At 40.5% G+C, this 22,010-nt stretch overlaps 1 protein-coding gene across 5 annotated transcripts in view; it reads right to left on the reverse strand.

Moving 5' to 3' along the window:
- The window catches only part of NRXN3 (neurexin 3), a 1,693,693-nt gene that overhangs the window by 868,231 nt on the left and 803,452 nt on the right, over positions 1-22,010 (reverse strand). For all 5 annotated transcript variants that reach the window (XM_062181845.1, XM_062181844.1, XM_062181847.1 and 2 more), the window contains one exon: positions 12,660-12,779. In XM_062181845.1, the coding sequence (XP_062037829.1) occupies positions 12,660-12,779 (120 nt within the window). The remainder of the gene's footprint in view (positions 1-12,659; positions 12,780-22,010) is intronic.

Genomic DNA, 22,010 nt, shown 5'->3' on the forward strand with positions numbered 1-22,010 from the left:
CCCATGTAGACTATTTCAGAAATTACTGAAATACAATTACAGAAATATACAGCTTAATCACTTCTCAGCCTCTCAACTAAGATCAGCTTGCTGATTGCTGATTCACTAACATGCACTAAAAAACATAAACCATCATCTTTGACTCTGTAAGGCAGAGAAGCAAATATTTGACTGGAAAAAGTATTTCAGAACAATTGGGAAAAGTCCTAAAGGCCATTTATATTTATTTATGCATGTACATGTACACATGTCCTTATTTTTAGCTATATAAGCATGCATCTGGTTTTACTCATGTGAAGACATCTGGGTGAAGCTCCAATTTTAGATTTAGTTGGGGATGCATTCAAAGAGTATCTAGTGAATTTACTGCGGAGTACTGCCTAGAATCAGAAGCTATTGTTTCCTACCAATGCTCCTGAGAGTTGTTACAAAGAATTTACTATGTGTGGCTGAATTCTCCTGCAGAGATATAAAAATTTTGCAACCCAGGGTGTACAAAAATCAAGGAACTCTTATGGTTTACATTTGCCAATATATAGTGCGTCTAACATCTTTAGTCACATAGTACTGGTTTTGGTCAACAAAACACTTGGCGGAAATCAATGAATGATAGTAAGGAGAGGAGCTCTACTGTCTCACTAGATCTCTGGAGTGCTAGGCCATTATAAGATTTCTCTACATGTGAAATAAACCACAAACCTCTTTGGAAGCAAGTACCATGGTGGGGTGGAAATGGGAGGGCCCTGTTTGAGACCAAGACACTCTTACCCCATACACCAGAAGTGAAAATATGGTGAATTTCAATTCTGCATATAGAGAAGAAAATTGAACGTTGATATGTTCATTATAATTCCTGCATACCTAAATGCATTCCTTGCAGAAAAAAAAATACCTAGTCCTGGTATAAATGCTATTGCTTTCATGAAAGAATATTAGAATTTTGCTCAACTTAGACTCTGAAAATATGCAAGGATCATTCATCCAACAAATATATTTTCTTTTTTTTAAAGATTTTATTTATTTACTTGAAAGAGTTACAGAGAGGCAGAGGCAGAGAGGGGTCTTCCATCTGCTGGTTCACTCTGCAGATGGCCACAACAGCAGGAGCTGCACCGATCTGAAGCCAGTTGCTTCCTCCAGGTCTTCCATGCAGATGCAGGGACCCAAGGACCTGGGCCATCATTTACTGCTTTCCCACGCCATAGCAGAGAGCTGGATTGGAAGGGGAGCAGCAAGGACTTGAACTGGTGCTCATATAGGATGCCAGCCCCGCAGGCATTGGCTTTACCTGCTACGCCATAGCACCAGCAATCAAATATATTTTCAATGTCTATTATGTGCTTGACACTGTGCATGTTCTGAAATGATGTCTAATGAACAATAATATGTAAATTTTCTACTACTTTGTACTTTATTTGTTGTCCAGGTTTTCAACAGTAATTTGGATTTGTTTTTCTATCATAAAACTAAGTTACTATGGCCGACGCCATGGCTCAACAGGCTAATCCTCCGCCTTGCGGTGCCGGCACACCGGGTTCTAGTCCCGGTCGGGGCGTCGGATTCTGTCCTGGTTGCCCCTCTTCCAGGCCAGCTCTCTGCTATGGCCCAGGAGTGCAGTGGAGGATGGCCCAAGTCCTTGGGCCCTGCACCCACATGGGAGACCAGGAGAAGCACCTGGCTCCTGCCTTCGGATCAGCGTGGTGCGCTGGCCACAGCGCCGGCCGTGACGGCCATTGGAGGGTGAACCAACAGCATAAGGAAGACCTTTCTCTCTGTCTCTCTCTCTCTCTCACTGTCCACTCTGCCTGTCAAAAAAAAAAAGTTAATATTAAAAAGCATCAACAATGATCAACAATGCAAGGTCCTTCATTTCTTCTGTAGACATACAGGGAAATTGTAAGTGCATACCAGCATCAAGAGATCAAAATAGCACTGCTTTGTGTAGAAACACCTGCACTTTCCTGAAGTCTTCAAAGTCTTTGTTTGAAAACATTTCTTAATTTTAGTTGGCAAAGAAACATGGATCAGGCAGCAGAGAGCCACAGGACAAATGTAGGTGAGAAAACAATCATTCTGAGTACAGAAAATAATAAGCATGACTAGCTGCGTGAGCTAAATCCATCCTTGCACCCACTGAGCTTAATCAAGTGTCATCAGATGGACTGGAAGGGAAAAGCAATGGGGACCTCATAACAGAAATTCAGATGAAGAAATGTTGACTGGTGCCACATTTGCAGGCATTTAACTAGTTTTGTCTAGCTCCTTACAGATTTTATTTGGTTGCAGAAAGTTCTTTGCAGAAAGCCTACAACTGCAGTTGAAGCCACTTCAAATGAGCAAATGAATGAATGAATGAAACTCTAGAATATTCTACAATGACAAGGTCATTCCAATACTGAGATGAAGACTCGAATCACACTGAGGATTTGTGACTTGAAGTGGGCACATTATGTGTTAGATCCTCGCTCTCCACCTGTGCCCTCATCTCACAGTGTAAAAGTGAAATCAAGTAGAAAGGAACAGGTTGACATTGATTTCCAACCTAGATGGAATAAAAGAGATTGAATCTACAATTGAGTAGATATGACAAAGAAAAGGAGAAAACATGCAACAACAGCTTGCAAGACATCAGGCAAAGAAGGACAGTGATTTCTGAAAGAGAGAAGACAAACAGGCTAAGTCCTATGATTGTACCAGCTTACTGTCTTGAGAAAAATTCTGCACCATGGAGCAGATGGAGGCATCCTAGGGGAAGCCTGGCCAACTCCCTTAGTTGAGGAGATGGAGTTCAAAGTCAGGAGAGACTCTCAGGTGATTAGAATTAGGATCACATCTACAATCATTACACAGAGCTATAGAAAAAGACATGAAAGATCACATACTATGTGATTACATTTATACATATTCAAGTACAGAAAAAAATTAATGTATGCTGATGCAAAAAAAAAAAAAAACAGTAAGGGCCTTGGATAGGAGAGTGACTAAGTGAATGGGACAAAAGGGAAGGCTCTGGAGGATGAACCGTTTTACCTGCAGTGTTCACTACCCGGGTATGAACGTTCACCTTCATCCTGTGGATCACAACACAGGTAAGATCTGTGTATTTTGCTGAATATAAATCTTAATTAAAAAATGTTCTCCCTTTGCCTTACAAAACAAGTAAAGGAGACAAATGCCAGAAGCAGACCAACATACTTATTAGCTATATTTTACAAGACAAAATAAAGTCACTGACTTTTTTTTTGCCTTTAGGTGTGGAAATAAATGCAGGAAATTATAAATCTATAATTGAAGAACACCTTAAAATTATACATTTATTCAACCAGGTAATATAAACATTATCTGATTAGAACCAGTAAGCTTGCAGTGGGTTATTGCCATCAACTCCAATAACTAGCCAAGCACACCAGAAACAAATGGGCTATAATTAGACAAAAACAATAACACTGGTCAGCAACCACAGCATGCTGGGATGGCTGAAATGAAATTAGTGAGGACACAAACTCCAACAACTCATGTCGACCCATGACAAGCTACAGGACTTCAAACTGTGCAGGCCATCTCTCCTTGAACCATAGGTCCAAGTGGAAAACAGGTTGTGTGGACACTAACACATCCAGGTCATTTTCAGAAGTGTTGTGCAGAACAAAAGGAACAAGTGGTCCTGACTCTTGGTGACTCTGATATTGCGTGTATATTCATATCACCAATCAGTATAATCGAGATACTGTAAGTCCACTGTTAGTAGAGAACTTATAAACTAGAGTAATTAGCACGAACATTCTAGGTAAAACCTGCAGGTATGGAAATGTTCCTGAGTGCTGGGGCCTTCATCCTTGCTGTCAGAAGACACTGGCAGGAACCGCCATCCTCTGACTTCCCTTTGGCTGTGAATTATATCTGTAAGCCAGGAGGAAAAACAAAAGAGGCAAAGAAACAGCTCTGGGCCTAATCTTTGGAACCACCCGATGATGAACACTTCGTTTGCATCTATCTTGCCTTCCAGCCCATGCGCTGTATGCTCACGTGGCTCCGCTCAGCCTCCGTGCCTTGTCTAGACTCAACCTGCTCTCTCCCTGAAGATTCCACACTTGCAGAATGGTACTTGTTTGAAGGAACCTTGGATCTGGTTTACTGAGCAGATCAGCCCCAATGATGTCTTATTTCACATGAATAAAGGACAAAGGAAGAACTAGAGAACCACTTTCCCCAGTTAACAATGGAGACACTAAAAATGGCAGTGTTACTGATGCTGACGAAAGCTGTGACACTCTGTGGCTTACATGAATCCAGATCCCCGTGCACTCAGAGGAGTTACCACACACAAGTCTTCCGTAGGATCATTCAGAAGACATTGATCGCCAACAGAATGCACGCTGCAGCCAAACACAACTCTATCGCCTCATCTGAGCATGGTTACCTTGAGCAAACCACATGATTTGCTAGCATCTCAGTTCTTCTACTCCAAAGGGTTGTGTTGAAGTTTATACAACCAAATGACAGTGACTTCTACACAGTGATTGGCACATAGCTAAGTGGTTAAAAAAAAAAAAAAAGGTAATTGTGAATGAATGAGGTAAAGATTGAAAAATAAGTAGGATTTGAAGCTGAATAGGTGGCTAGAGTATGAATAAAAATTTCCTGAAACTTAGAAAACTGGTGAAGTAAAGAACCATGTGAGTTTGCAACACCATGTAAGGACACGGTTTGGGGCCGTGGCACAGTGCGGGATGCCCACAACCCATGTCGGAGTGCCAATCTGAGTTCTGGCTGCTCCACTTTCAACTTATTTCCCTGTTAATGTGCCTGGAAAACAGCAGATGATGGCTCAAGCCCTTGAGGCTCTGGCACCTATGAAGAGAACCTGGATGAAGTTTCTAGGTCCTGGCTTCTGCCTGGCCCAACCCCAGATACCAGCAGGGGGAAGAATGATCTTGCTCTCTGTCACTCTCTCCTTCTGTCACTCTCCTTTCAAGTAAATATATAAACAAATCTTTCAAAAACTTTGTTTAACAGAAGGATTCCAAAATGTTTCAATCTAGAGGAGAATGTATCTGTGTTTGACACTGGAACCCACTATTAATTAGGGTCCAGACTCTGAGATGAAAAGTAAACCTGTAGATTTTCATTCAGTAGCTAAACACATGTCCAGTAGAAAAGATAATACCAAAAGTTAAAGGACTTTTGCCCAGGGGGATAGTTACCAGCTTTATATCTAGCCTAAATTATTATTTTAATCATCTTTTTCATGTCTATAAATAACTAGTTCTTCAAATATTCTTTTGCTATTTGCTGTTACACTTTTAACATCTCGTTTCCCATGTTAAGAAGTGAAAGAAATGGTATACATTCATTCTATATTATATGAGCATTATGTTTTTAACTGCCTGAAATTTATTTCTGTATGTGTTGTTTTCATGTTTTTGAAAATTGTATCTAAGAATAACCATAGTTCTGTAGGAGCTCTTATGAGACATCTCCTAAAACTCACAATTAATTCAATTTATCTTTGTAACTGTTATAAGACAGGATCTATAAATATTAGCATTTCCGAAGCACAGGGGAATTAATCAACTCATCCAAGGTAACCCAGACATTCATTGGCAGAGTCAAGATTTGAACACAGGCTGCCCTACTCCTTGTCAGAGCTCTCACCCACTTTGCCATATGTTAGACACTGGAATTGCAATAAAACCACACAAGGAAATCAAAGGATCTAAATCAACAGAGAATGAAAATATGAATAGTTACAAGCATAGTGGGAGTATTTTTTTAAAATGTTTATTCATTTTCAACTACTTTAAAGGGTGAGGAGATAATTTTTTGTTTGCCTTTACTCCCTAAATGCTCACAACAGCCAGAGTTGGGCCAAGTTACAGCCAGGAGCCCAGAACTCCCTCATGTGCTCCCACATGGATGGCAGGGACCCAAGTACCTGAGCTTTCATCTGCCACCTCCCAGGCTCATTAACAAAAAGCTGAATTGGAAGCAGAATAGCTAGGACTTGAACCACACACTAGGATATGGGATATAGCTATCCCAGCCGGCAGCTTAACACACTTGGTCACAACACCTGCCCCAGGGATATTCTAATTGTGCAGTGACTAAAAATACACTAGGTGGCTCATCTGAATATTAAAGTAGTACTTCAACAGTTTAGAATTTCAGAATATGCTAAAATTAATAAGCAACTCTATGTTCTAATGTAATTTGGTTGACTGTGAAAACTCATCCACTTGAAATTAAATACCCCAGTCTAATAATCGGTGCAGGTATCAACCTGTTATTATTTCTAATAATGACTAAGTAGTAGTAAATCTAATAACACTCTGAACTTTTTTTTTTTTATTATTTGACAGAGTTACAGACAGTGAGAGAGAGGGACAGAGAGAAAGGTCCTCCTTTTCTTGGTTCACTCCACAAATGGCCGCAACGGCTGGAGCTATGCTGATCCGAAGCCAGGAGCCAGGTGCTTCCTCCTGGTCTTCCATGAGGGTGCAGGGGTCCAAGCACTTGGGCCATCCTCCACTGCCTTCCCAGGCCACAGCAAAGAGCTGGACTGGAAGAGGAGCAACTGGGACTAGAATCGGCGCGCATATGGGATGCTGGCGCCGCAGGCGGAGGATTAACCAAGTGAGCTACGGCGCCGGCCCCATAATACTCTGAATTTTCACATGAAGCAGATCTGGATGCAGTCAGTGACTTCTTAAACGCATGATCTTAGTTTTCTCCTTAAGAAAATGAGGACCACAGCAGTACAGTATTTGAGGGATTTTGGAGTAAATAAAAGAGTAATATTTTATAAAGATCCTTGTAGAGTATCAAAAACTTGATAAAGTCGACACATGTCAAATACTATTGCTTTTAATCAAAACTACTGTCACTCATTAACTCATTAGACTCCTTGCACTATACAAAAGTTTCTAAAGAGTACATGAATAACTCAATGTAACAGCATTAGAAACAGGACTGGCATTTAAAGCAGTTTGATTCTAAAAGTCAATTAAATTAATAACTATGCTGTATCTTTTATAATTTCCTATGTTATACAAAGAATAAAATTTTATTTCACTATAAATAAATTTCCCAGATCAATGCTCATCAATAATTCAATAAAATAAATCAAAATTTATGTCCTATGAGACCTAGATCCAGGACCTAGGGATAGACTCAAAGAGGGGCATTATTCCCCAAGAGCTAAGTGACACAATATGCATTATACTATAGATTATTAGGAAATCTAATCAGTTTTAGGATAGTTTTTAAAAATACATGTCATGTAATGTTAATCTAAATAAGGCACAGCAAACGTATTAAGAGAGGGCAATTTTAACTAGACAAATGCTTAGAATAAATGCTAGAAGGCAATGGCAAGAATGCTAAAGTGTCTGTAGCCTTTGCATTTATCTCTGTTTGTCTGCTGAAATGCTGCCTTTTTCCAACCTTCTTCCACACCATATTCCCTCAAGAAGTAGTCACAAATTTTTCAAGACCCATTTTCTAATGAAAACTGTTCTTACAGTTGCTGTTCTCCATGGAGTTTCAACCCTAGGTACAAAATTGCTGTCACTCTTCTGTATATGACTCATTACTATACACAGTTCATTTTTCTATTGAAACACCATCATGTGTCTTCCCCCGTTAGATTGTAATGTCTTTAACAACAGAACTATACCTTATTTATGATTGTAACTGAAGTAAGAAATATCTGGTGGAAGATTTATGTAAATGAATGAATGAAGTATATTCCAAGCAGCAAATAACTTTCTTACTATTGACCTTCTCAAATATGACCTATTTGCTGGACAGGCAGAAACTGAAAACGGAGATAAGGTATAAAGACATAAGCCAAAATATAGACACACCATAATCTGATATGCTTGGGAATTGTTGCTTCACAAACAGTCTTATAAAAACACAGGTTCATAACATAATGCCTGTGAACCTATATGAACCCAAGAGACAGAATTAGTAAACATAAGTCTGTCCACCTGTTTGTACACTACGTAATGCATATTTTTTTCTGCAGTCTGAATGGGAAATGTGTTTTTAACAGATTGAATCAATACGCCAACCTACATTAAAAAAATAAATAAGCCCACACAATAAATAAAAAGCTAAAGGCCAATCAATAGCCAACAGTGCAGCTTAACAGCCACTCCAGCAGAAAACTGTATGAAAAGGCGCCTCACACTCCACTATCTGCACGACCCACAGCTGCTTGCTATTGATTTGTTGCAAGCAAAGAACATCTATTATCACATGCCAGTGTGAACCTAGCAATTTCTCCAACAAGTAGCCTGCAATGTATGACTAGCCGTTTAGTATGGGGTAGCTGGTTGCTGAGGGTGGACAGAGAACCCACATTCATTCTCTTGTCTTCATCCCCCTAAACCATTATAAACACCCGATTCCTAAACACAGCAATCTGATATGTGCTAAGGACTCTAGTAAAAAGACTGTTTCACATTTGCTTCTCTATGGCTCAAAAGCAATAAGGAGATCAGAAAGTTTTACATAACTTAAAATGGTAACCTGAACATGGTAAGCACAGATATTAGATGCTTCAAAGTACTATTTTTACAAAGCCTCTATAAAAAGCAATTCTTTGTATATATGTAGATGCATTTAAGAAAGTTGGATTTAAGCAGAGAGGAACTTACAAACAGTGGTATTGACAGACAAAAAGGGAACAGTTTTCTGGATTGGCATAATGGCTACATAACACTGGAAATTTCATAGCTCTCAGTCCAAATTAAAAATACCAGTAAGAACCCAATATCCAAAAATAAATGTTGCTCTTAGAACCCTTAAGGTCCTGCTTCTTCTGTTGTTAAAACGTAGCCCCAACACGAGTCATTAATTTGGCTCTCAGGTGATATTCACTCTGAGAAGTTAGTCCTTAGTTTTCAATTTTTCAGAAGAAATGAAGATGATCTTCAGAGAATGCTACTTCTGTGTCCTTCTGCAGATCTTACTGGAACCTACAATAACTCAACATTGCTTCTGGAATGATTGGGTCCCTTGTGATACCAAACCAACCTAAGAATTAACCTAAAGAAAAGAAACTTCCTATGACTTTGCCATCACATAAAATGGTAGAAAGTCATACCTAAATCTATGTAAGATACTATGTGGATTATTCCTGGATTTCTAGTTGCATGGTTTCTGTTTTCTGTTCCTTACAAGAAGTCACTCTTATACAAGGTAAATCAGAGCCAGTGTTAAACATCACATTTTTACAATCTTTATTTCTTTCTAAGCATGAACCTGCCATTCACCCCACTATCTACATCAACCTGTAATACTTACACAAAAAAATGATGGAATAAAGAGAAAATGACTCAGGTTAGTTCTACTCATGCTAAAGGAGATGAAGTATTAAAAGGCACATTCTACTCACGGAAGCAACATCTTAAAAATACCAAGCAAACAACAGATAAGAACAAAACAAAGAGCATGAATGACAAGAACCAATGCTAGAAGAAGTGAAGATGATCCTAATATGCAGACATTTCTTTAAAAACCTCATAGGTCATGCCTAAATTTAATTAGCTTTTTACACATCATGGGCTCAATACCTTAATTTAGAAAATTGAAAACCTAGCCATTTTCCTGTTGAACAAGTTTCTATTCTTGGATGTGCAATAATAAATTGAGATGTTTTCATTTCTACTAATTGAGGATCAATTTGCTGCCCTGAGAAACAGCTAATGGAAAATGAGAGAGTCAAAACATTTTCCCACAACAAAAGCCTTTGCCATTAGATTTCATTTCTAACCAATTCATATAGTCTTATCAGAGTATTTTATGGAATGCAATTTATTTTAGACATATGCAATTTATTTTCAATATATTAGCTAAATGCTGTATTTCTTCAATGGCATTCCACCTAAAATGCCATTATCATTTCTATTATTTTGGTCAAAAGCAGGCCACGCAAGTCAACAAAGTGACTACTAATGGTTTCTGTGCTCCTCCAAGCAATACACAAAGCCAGATTTTCTCTGTATTCGCCTTCATTGCCCTTCCTCTTCCTCTTCTTCACCCTGCCATTTCTTCACAATTTTCCCCACTGTGCTGGCCAATGACTTAGAGAGGCCTTTTCAATTCTGCTGTTGACACTCAGGTTAATACTCAACTCCTGAAGCTAATATACCAAAAATTTATTAACACATGTAAAGATGTAGAATACTAAAAAGGTAGATCCCTTCTGAAAATGTTTGTGGGGTGAAATAGCAAAATAACAATTCTAAGTTCCAAGGTTTATACTGAAAATAATGGTCAGTGATGTGAAGCGGTGAGATTGATTTTCCAAGTGGAAGCAAACAACTGTCTTTACTGCTAATTCCAAAAGACAATTACCCCTCAAATACCCTGAATGCCAATCTATGGACAGAGAGACAGCCATTGCAATGATTTTAAGCAACTTATCCTTTTTATTGATTTGGTTGGGTCTTGTTAAAAGTTTATATCCCTATTTTATACATACATTCTATGGATGGGAATTCTATACATTTATCACAGTCTGTTATTAAAATTTTCTTTCTTGAGTTCCATATGGTCCTCCAATCACAGAGTCCTCTCTTTAAGAGGGGACCAGACAAGCTAATTGTGTTAGTAATTTGGGCTCCTAGGTCTTTTACCATCAAAAGATTTCGCTGCATAGTTTAGAAAATAAAATGCAAAATGCACTCTTAATCCAAATGTGTATCTTAAGCCTGGATAACTCAGAAACATTTTTGAAGTGTGAGAATTTATTGCTAGAAAAGGAAGCTGACATTTTCACAATGTAAGTCCTCATAATTCATTAGATACCAGCAAATTGCCCATGTCAGATAATGCAGTAGTCCACAGCCAGAACTGAGACTCAGTCCACACTAGGCACACACACACACACACAAGAGAAACAACCATAGGAAACTGAAAAGACTCCTAATTCACTTTTTACCAGAAAACAATGAAACAATGCCTGGCCCTGGGTGACAGAGAGGGACTTGTCAATAACAGAAAGACGCACACTTACCTTCAGAGAGGACTGCGCACCTTCACTGCGGTCAGAGTAACTTACCTGTCCGCCTCCTCTGTATACAGAGTCTCCTCCTGACCACTGTCTACCCACAGTGGGATTTATGTGCAAGAAGGAATAAATTTGTGAGGGTAAAGAGGCACTGTATCACCATTTTGGGGAAAAAGCATTCCTAGTGAATCCTATGCCAATAAATCAGGGGAACAAGAAAAAGCAAATAGCACAGTTCCCCAGGTACTCTGGGTGTGTCCATAACTGCCTGTTTCAGAGTACAGCAGTATTTCCAAACCACAAATAAGAAAACATGATTTTCATTAACACGAGCATTCTTGGCAAGAGCCATCTGATATCAAAACATTCTGTGACATGGCATCATTTGCATGACATATACAGAAGCATACGCTTATATTTAGGTGAATGGGAATTGCATAATTTTCTCTCGACACACAAAATTCCTCATTTATTTCTCCTTTGTATAACTGAAAAGAATGAAAGATCATATGGAGCAAAACACAACCAAGAAAAACGGAAAGAGAACTACCAGAGACAACTATATCCCATGATAAAGGCTGAGAAATAAGGAATCAAGGAAAACCAAACAGACATGAGGGAAATGACATTGTAACTGGCACTTGTTGCCATGTTGGCAACACTAAAAGATGACTGCTTTTTTTCAGATAACATCATGCAATGCTTTTTATGAAAACGGGAGGGTGAATAGTTTTAACTGCAAAATAGACTTCTACCATAAAGGCCTTATTTAGAAAATCCTGTCAGTAGGACCAACTAAGTCAGGAGTTTTCAAAAGGTCTCTGCAACACGTATTCAAGATGTTCAAGCATTTGCTTGCCTTCAAAATGGCCATGCTAGCAAAATAGCATGAGAATGAAGCAGAGACTCGGGTTTTAGATGACCACAGCAATGAAGTAGCTACACCATGACATCCACGACATCAGCCTTCCTTTACAACCACATCCGCTGATGCACTTGAGATGGCACAACTGGAAAAAAAATTAAAACTACAAGGCTCTCTTCTACTATGAAGCAAATACACATAGATATCCATAAAATTGCAGTCACAAAAAAGAAATGTGTGAGTAAACAGAATAGCTATGTGTATAGAAACCTACCATAGAGCCAATAAACTTAGCCAGAGGAAATTTATGCCATAAACTTGAAAGATGCTCCCACCCAAGTCTTCATCATTTGGAAGGCCTAAAAAGTTCTCTAAACACAGGCTTTTTGAGAAAATAGTTTAATTTCATAAATATCCTCTAATTTCTATGCAATGAAAATGTGGAGAGTCTTATAATTATTATAATCTGATTAATGGACAATCAAACCTCTTACAAAAAAATACTGAATTATTGACTTTTTATTTGTTGGTTTCCCAGTCACAGGTATTGTAATCCAAAGAACAAAACAGAGAGAGTAAGCAAATGGGAGAATATCTAGTGTGGTTGAGCAAGAAATGTTTCTTTGTTCCAAACCTTTGTTTTCCCAGCTTCTGGAAGAAACAGTTACTTATGAATCTTTCAGAATACCTATTCTCTGCTGATTTGTCCCTTAAGGTTTCACCAAACCCTCAAACCTCCTGAAAAACTTCCTAGCATGGAAAGGTTGTACTCACGATCATTGCACTGGTTTCCAGAATAAGAGGTCATGGAACAGTCGCAAGTGAAGCCTTCCCACTGCTGCATGCAGACCCCTTGGTTGGCACATGAATCTTCCTGGCAGGTTGTACTGGGTCCTAACAACAATACACAAGATAGGAAAGGAGAGAGAGAGCGAGAGAGAGAAGAAATGTCAAAAATAAGTCAAATTCAAACAAATCACATGACTTTTCCATTTTCATGCCCCCAGATATTCAGACACAATCACCAAAAAAGTCAACTCAATCACATGCAACAAGAACTGAATACGTACAAAAGACAGAAATGTACACTTAGCCACAAACTGTCAAGGTGTACAAACAGGAGGGAGAGGGCTGAACACACTGTTCTCCTTGAGGCAGACTTTGCAAAAGAGCTTCATCACTACCATTCAACTACTACCATGTCTCATTTGGAGCATAGTCTTTCTTAATGTAGAAGGTGAAAGCAGAAAAATGTATATATGTGATTCTTATGAATTAAGACACAAAGTTTTATCCTGATATTGAAAGTCTCTAAGGTCTATTTTGTGACATATGTTTGATGATGATGATGTTAATGATCAGGAAAAGAGGGTGAGGAAGAGGACAGAGTGACCAACATGCAATAAAATTTAGCGGCTTACTGCTAGATCCTAAGTACTTGCTCTACATAGCTCACTAAGCTTACCCGTGACTCCAAGAGGTAAATGATTATAATTACCTCTATTTTACAAACTTAAAAAAAAAAAACCACTGAGATCAGAGAGCTTAAATAAGTTACCCAAAGTTACAAATTTGGTAATTAAAGGCCACTTTAATCAACCCAGAGATTAACTTGAATCTCATGCTCTTAATTACACCAGTTCTCCAAGTGTCATTCTCAGGCTAACATCACCTGGGAACTTATTAAAAATGGAAATGTTTGGGCCACACCCCAGCTCTACCAAATTTGAGACTCTGTAAGGAGACAGAAATCGGTTTTCATAAGCTTCCCGGGAATTTCGATTCAACTAAAATTTGAGACCCATTTTACTATACTACCCTGTTGCTCTAGGTACTTTGGAAGTGTTCTCTTAAGTAGAATGTGCATGGACCAGAGATGCAAAAGAGAATTATTTGAGGTATACAAAGAAAGTATATCATTATTGCATTTTGTTCCTTATTTATATTTTGTGCATATTTTTATGTTAATAATATAAATATAACTGTACGTGTCTGTACCTTAGAAATAAGTATACTTATTTTGGAAGCATTTACTGATAAGAATGGGTGAGGCAAAACAAGTAGTGACATCTAATCTTATAGATTCCATTCAAAACTCTCCTTAGGTCAACCCGATGCTTCCTTTCAACCATTCTCCTTTTTTTAAACTCCTATTTTCTACCTAACCTTGGAAATAAAGATAAACCTCTATCTATGGCATTATCTGGGCTAACAGGAAATATCACAGTATTCAGGATAACTCCATCTTCCAGAGAGCCTCAGCAAAGGTGAGCTCTTTGACTCATTTGATCTATTAGTCAGAAACTAATACACAAAAGCACTTAACAGAGTAAAAAATAGATCTCTTGCAACAACTGCATATTTCACAGTTTCTAAGGTAAGCCTCGTACAGGCACAGAATATTGAAATGTAAGCACACAGGGGTCCTAAGGATGCATGTTCAAACGAGATAGCTGACTACAAAGGGTTGTCTTCTGGGTGGCAAGACATTTTGTATTTATGCACGAAGGAAGGAAGCAGTACAGGCCATCACTCCTAAGACAAAGCTGTTAGGAGATGACATAAGAAAGTTCAAGACAATTACTAACACTAGGGGAATGGCACTACTGCTGGGTTTCTGCAGCTCCTATTTGCCATGTGGTTCCCCCATGTTGAGATGAAAGGAGGTACATGGTCATGTTCTCAGTGGGTCTTAAACTTGAGCATTGTGTGGTACCAGTTTCATGAACAATGGCAAATCAGGACAGCTTCTTTCAAAGGATAAAAGCTCCTGAGAAGTCCACGGGGGCTCCCTGACCAAACAGCTCTCACCAGACAATGGGCTGGTAATTCAATTGTGCTTGAGAAGCAGAAGCACATGGAAGGCTTTGCCTTGAAAGGCAGAACACAGAAAACTTCAGGAAAACACAATAACTCTTTGCATGTTGATTGAATTTGAAGACAAAGGCTTTTTCATGCCTTTCCCCTCCCCTCTAACTGCCAAATATTAACCATTTTCTAAAGAGCAGCCAAATGCCTCCCCCAGACGAAACATTCCCCAGTAATTTCAAAAACCGACTCTCCCCCTTCTCGGTGACCACAGCACTTATTATCTGCATCATTAATTTTCGCATATGCTAATATTCAATTTAGCACTTTATTGCCCTCTGCACTGTCCTCTGCTTCTATAGGCCTCTAATTGTTTCATGATTTCACATATTACAACCAAAGGACTGAACACTGCTTACTGTTGGAAAGCGTGAAATACGCTTCAGTGAGGTTCTCGCTGCACTAAGCATCTATCCTGTACAGATGGAGAGAAACATTTCCGCCAACACTGAGCTGATCTGCATTGTAGTTAGCCCCGGTTTGGCTATGTGTCACACTTCCCAGATTGTGAGTGTGGGAGCCTGTCTGTGCTGTGAGCACATGGAAGTCTCTCCCATCCGACAAAGGTCGTTCAGGATACAAATATGGAGTCTGATGTGATGTTTAAATTCCATCGGTTTTGTTTCATATGCATGAAGGGATTTAATGGCCATGTAAAATCAAATAATACCAGCAAATTGACAATATTGTAACCATCCAAGAACACTTCCAGTAAGGACCAGTAGAACCTTCAATGACTTCTCAGCAATCCAGAATTAAGCCTGTACCTCCTCTTCCAACCTCATTTCCTCCTGATTGCCCTCAGCTCACTGTGATGAACCCATGCCTCCTGTGATTCAATTCTCTCTAACACAACCACGCTCACACTGCTGCCCTGACATCAGCACTGTCTGGATCACCTGGTAGCTTTCATGAAAAGAACGTTGTCTGGTCCCACCCAGCCTATTCCCCGGGGCTGGGGTTAAGGGCAAGGTTCAAAAATCCAAGTTGTACCAAGCCCTCCAAGTGACTCAACATCTGCCCCCATTTGGGAACCACTACTCTAATTCTTCAAGTGTGTATCTTCACACATTCCTTTGCCCTTACTGGACGCAGGGCCCAAAATATCCTTCCTCCAGATTTTTTTTTTTTTTTTGACAGGCAGAGTGGACAGTGAGAGAGAGAGAGAAAGGTCTTCCTTTTGCCGTTGGTTCACCTTCCAATGGCCACCGCGGCTGGCACATCTCGCTGATCCGAAGCCAGGAGCCAGGCGCTTCTCCTGGTCTCCCATGTGGGTGCAGGGCCCAAGGACTTGGGCCATCCTCCACTGCACTCCCAGGCCATAGCAGAGAGCTGGCCTGGAAGAGGGGCAACCGGGATAGAATCCGGCTCCCCAACCGGGACTAGAACTCGGTGTGCCGGCGCCGCAAGGTGGAGGATTAGCCTGTTAAGCCACTGCGCCGGCCCCTCCAGATTTTCAAATGACCAGTTCACAGCTCATAAAGGCCTCAGGAAACTTCTATGTAGGGACAGTATACTCTGCTTTTGCATTTGATATGGAATCTATACTCACAAAAGCAGTTAGATATCCTTTTGAGAAAAGGAGGAAAATTTTTCTTCATAGACAAAGGGACAAGAAGTGTGACCTTAAAGACTAGGTAAGCTGTCAATCATGTTGGTGCTTTTGTTTCTCTTAGTTCCATATGCTTTGCAAATATCTTCTCCCAATTCTTGGGCTGTCTCTTCAGTTTACTAATGATTTCCTTTACCTTTCCAAAGCTTTTTAGTTTGATGCAATCTCATTTATTTATTTTTGTTTCGGATGTCTGTGCTTTTGAATTTCTATCCCAGCTCTCTTCTGAATTCAATGGAAAATATCACATTGTGTCTTGTTTTCTTGTTTTTTAGATGGTAACTCTTATGGCTGCTATAAATTTCCCATCATTTGTCTTGAACCTTGGATTGCTTTTGAAAACTGTCCTATAGTGTCATTTCATGCCTGTCACTAAAGTACCTGCAAACTGATTTAGTCAACTCCAGTTCAAGTTCCATAAAAGCAAAGTAGAAAGTGTCTTTTTTTATTTTCAGGTCATTGAGATAAAACAGCTCCCTAAAGCACAGGACAATAGTATCAGAATGGGCTTTTCCTTGGTTACCTACCAACAGGTGAAATTTAACTAAACCTTTGAGTCAAACATCCCAATTGAAAATTGATATAGAGGGATCATTTAGCCTAGCAGTTAAGAGACGCCCACATTCCACAGTGGAGCCCCTGAATTTCATCCCAACTATAGCTCCTGACTCCAGCTTCCTGCTAATGGAAATCCTGGGAGGCAGAGGTGATGGTTCAAGTAAATGGGTCCCTGCCACCCACGTGGAAACCTGGATTGAATTATTCCTGGCTCCCACTTAGACCCAGAACAATACTGGCAGTGCCAGCTGTTTGGGGAGTGATCCAGCACACGGGGGCTTGCTCGCGCTCTCTCTGCCTCTCAGATAATTTTTTGTTTTAGCTAAATTTAAAAAGGAAGAAAATAAATAAATATGGCTAAACCAGTCCCAGCTGGCTCTGAGCAAATAAGCAGTAGATGGAGAAGTAAAAGAGTATGGGGGCAGGGGAGTGGGATACAGGTTTGGATGCCACAGCAAGTCTGCTGCCCAAAGTCTATGCCAGAAAACCAGTAAAAGGCACCAAATGGGGCTGATTTGCTAGTATTCACCAACTTCAAACACAAATTATTAAGTGGAGGGTTAAGCTTATGGTCACAAAATAAACTACAAATATGTCATTGTAAAAATTAAAAAAAAAAATAAGGAAGGAAGGAGGAGGGAGGGTGGGAGTACAGGTGGGAGGGAGGGTAGGTGGGAAATACCATGCACTTAAATCTGTATATATAAAATACATGAAATGTGTTCACCTTACTTACATTTAAAATTTTAAATAATAAAGTGTCAAGGGCAAAGACTCCGTGAGTGCAACCTGTGTGAAGTCATCGTAGTGGAACTGTGTGTGGAACTCAAGGTTTGCTTGCCCCATACTAAGAACATGTCCCATCTGACCTGGGAAGCCCTGTGAGCACTGCCAGGAACTGTGTAAAGAGATCTTCCACCTTGAAGCACTTGGGCCATCTGCTGCTGCTCTCCCAGGCCTATTAGCAGGGAGCTGGATCAGAAGTGGAGCAGCTGGGACTCCAACCTGTCCTTATATGGGATGCTGGCATCATAGGCAGGGGCTTAACCAACTGTGCCACAGTGCAGGCCCCCATTTCACAGCCTTTAATGTGCTTTGTCTCATGGGAGCAGTGAGAGCAGTATCTGGGTGTGAAGGAAAAGAAATAAAGGAAGATGAATATATGTATACGTATCTGTGTGTGGGTGCACATGACTCGTAAGTCTATCAAAATCTCACAAGGACATTTTTTAAAATGGGATTCATGAATTAAGAGAGACCCTTGGGCTGGCATTGTGGCATAGCAGGAAAAGCCATAGCCTACCAGCCAGGCAACGGGGCATTTCTCTTCTGACTTAGCATATGCTGTTCCCTCCTAATGGGAACCTCTAGTCCCTTTCTCCATCCTAGTGTCAGTGTGATCTTGATAAAAGGAAAATCTGACCCAAATCTACGTCTTTTTTTAGGCATCCTTGAGAAACAGTCCCAACCCTTCGTGAGAATATGCTGCCACCTGTCTGCACTCTACCATTCCAGTTTCACCTTCCATCAGATCCTTACTTGCAGATTATTTCAGCAAACGTGGCTTCCTGTAGGTCCCAAAGTACCCGTGCTCTTAAATATGCCTCCATGCTTCTACCACAGATATTCCCCAAGCACCCGTGGTGACCACTGGCACTGCACATGGTCCAGCCATGGTCCCGATGCGTTTCAAGTATTGACTGATCTCTTACTGGTTTCTCACCTTCATCCTTACTATCCAGCAAGGTGCCTGACACATAGGAGTAGCAGTTATCTAGTTCCTGTTAAATGAAACATGATCACTGAAGAACTTTAACATAATGAGCAAAACATCAGCCATTAACACAAAAACAAGAGGACTCCACCAGTTGGATTCTGCAACCTGCTTAGGCTACTTTCTGTAGCTTACCTGAAAACCTTTGCCTCTACAGTTCAGACTGCCTTGCTTCCTTCTCATATGTTTTCCCTGCTCTTCATACTTCATGGTAATTAGCACTGTTTGTGCCCACTTCATGGTAATTAGTACTATCTGTGCCCACCGGCTGGATCTGAAAAAGCTGGCTTATGAATAATGGTCCATACTCCAATGGCAGGAAACTAAAAGCTAAGAGAATTTTCATCCTAAAAGTCCTGTGCCATAATAGAAGGAGAGAGATTAAGATGGCCTGAAGTACTTACAAAGCACAGCAGCTCCTGTTACAGACTGTCAAGCGATTGTAATAATAGAAGACTGTTTGTGGCAATGAAATTACAACTTAAAACACATTCTGGGGGCCAGCGTTGTGGCATATCGGTAAAGCCACCACCCACAGTGCCAGCATCTCATATGGGTGCCAGTTCAAGTCCCAGCTGCTCCACTCCCAATCCAGCTCTCTGCTATGGCCTGAGAAAGCAGAAGATGGCCCAAGTGCTTGGACCCCTGCACCTGTGTGGGAGACTCAGAAGAAGCTCCTGATTCTGATCAGCTCAGCTCTGTTCATTATGGCCATTTGGGGAGCAAACCAGCAGATGGAAGACCTCTCTCTCTGCCTCTGCCTTTCCTCTGCCTTTTAAATAAATAAATAAATCTTTAAGAAATCAAAAACCATATCCTGGGCATGAGTGTTCAGCCTAACAGCTGACACAGCTTGGGATGACTACGATGCATACTAGAGAGCCTGGGTTTCAGTCTCTGCTCCAGGCCCAATTCCAACTTCTAGCTAATGCAAATGCTGGGAGGCAGAGGATGGTGGTTGAAGGGGTTGGGTCCCTGGTGCCCATGTGAGGGTCTGGAATTGGATTCCCAGCTCCCAGCTTTGTTCTGGCTGTGTGAGACAAACAATAGACAGGAGATATGTCTCACATTCATTCATTCATTCATATTCTCTCTCTCTCTGTGCCTTGCAGATAAATTGAAAAAAAAAATAATTTCCTCAACACTTACTGTGATCACTAGGTTTCTTCTATAAAATGGAAAGTTAAGATAATCCAAAATATCCTATTCCCACATCTGTGTCTACATTTCCTTAAACTTTTTACAGTAGGTATAGAGATCTATCACTTCTGTTTTTCCTTTGGATGGGAATTTTGAGATTATTTTGCCCAGTATGAAGTCCCTTTGTGAGAGGGTTTATGTTATTTTCTGGGAATTCAAATCAAAATTTAGGAAGAGATGCAGTTGCCTTTTTTATCGACCAAATCTGGTCCAAAAGAGCTTCAACAACCTTGGATCGTTTCACACGGTAGACCAAATCCTGTCCTCTTTCCCTTGTTGCCACTGAGAGTAATTCATAATGGACCTCTCTGACGACTGAACATAATGTCTACAAGGTAAGAGTTTTAGTTGGATTTGTGGTGCAGCAGGTTAAGCTGCCACTTGCAATGCCAGCATCTTATAGCCAATGGCCAGTTCAAGTCCTGGCTACTCTGTTTCCAATTCTGCTAATGCTCCCTGGAAGGCAGCAGAATATGGTCCAAGTACTTGGAGACATGCTGCCCATGTAGTAGGCCAGGATGGAGTTCCTGTCCGCTGGATTCAGCCTGGTCCAGACCAGGCTGTTGTGGGCATTTGGAGTGTGAATCAGCAACATGAAAGTGGGTCAGTCAATCTCTCTCTCTCTCTGCCTCTTCCTCTCCCTCCCCCTCCCTCCCTCTGTCACTCTGTTGTCAAATGAATAAATATTTAAAGGAACAAAAGCAGTATTACCAAAAGGGCCCTAAATACTTTGAAACTGAAAGTAATTGTATTGCTTCTTAGACTTCAAAGTACTAATCCAGTGTATGTTCTTTCCTTTTCATTAATTTTAGTATATATCAGAAAATATGTCAATCTGCTAAGAGGAGATTAAAAAGAAGAATTGCAGTAAAATGGCAAGAGAGAGGCCTTATTAGTTGATGTCCTTCTGGGAGACAGATACTTGTACAGTTGCCTACATGGCATATAACAAGTAAGTCAAAGCACAGTAAATGATCTTCTAGATGAAAAGCATTTTTAAGCCACCTGTGCCTTAACCACTTCCTACAACTTTTGCTAATTCTGAGCTCTGCAGAAGCCACCTGAGGCTCAGCCCCTGGATTGATGGCCATCCAAAGACACCTAAAATTCCTGTTCCTCCCTTGCTATTCTGCGGCAAAGCAGCCTGTTATGACAGGACCACTGGGCCATTAGTGATTTTGGAAGGCGCTTCTCTGGATGATAGAAAAAGCAGTTTCTACCAAAAATATTCACTGACATCTCACATGCAGGCATTTTATAGGGTACTCAGGATAAAGCTGACAGACCCTGTTCTTCCCCAAGAGTGCTTTTTTCCTTAGTTCACAAAACAGGAAATTAAAGTGCTCAACCAAAATCCCCAATAGGAAATATAAATCTCTGGAACACTTTAATGACATTAATATCTCCCAAATGCCTAAGAGTATTTCTTTAAAATGAGTTAAGGGAAAATGACATTCTCTGTCCTAAGACACAACGGCTGAAGCATCCTGCTCTGCAAGATGACCTACCTGACCCAGAAAATAGCACACGAAGAGCCCAAGTGGTCTCTTTGCCCTTTTCTTCCAAGTGCTGCCTTCTGTCTATAAGAGAATAAATTAACAGGAGCCAACCCCTCCACAGCAACTACTTAGAGAGGTGCTAATCATTCCCACAGTAGATTAATGTGTGTGTGGGTTGTCACAATACAGAATGCTGTCAGACTTCTTCAATCACCACGCCCACCCCCAAATGGAATTGTGTTCTTATCCCCGTGACGTCTCCTCTTCACAGCTGTTTTCATGCATTGATGTGGGTTTTCCATCCCCCTTCCAGAAGAACACAGGGTTCAGCCCCCTCCCCACAACTGCTGCTGCCCAAGAGGTGTGACAGCTCGAAGACCTCCAAAGAAAAGACACCACGGGTTACACCAAGGGCATCTTTTGGTCCAAAGTGGTAATGGGAACAAGAGCCTTCTCTACCTTGCAGGTCAGCTTTGGTCAACGCAACTTTGTTAGCAAAAGAACAGAAAAAGCGGAAACAATAACCAGAGGTTAGTCAGAGGTAGAGTCAACCCGGGTAACATCACAGAAACGACAGTGCAGTCTGCATAACCAACATCACTCAGACAGACCCA

This window comes from Lepus europaeus, chromosome 22, assembly GCF_033115175.1.
Source record: "Lepus europaeus isolate LE1 chromosome 22, mLepTim1.pri, whole genome shotgun sequence".
NCBI lineage: Eukaryota > Metazoa > Chordata > Mammalia > Lagomorpha > Leporidae > Lepus > Lepus europaeus.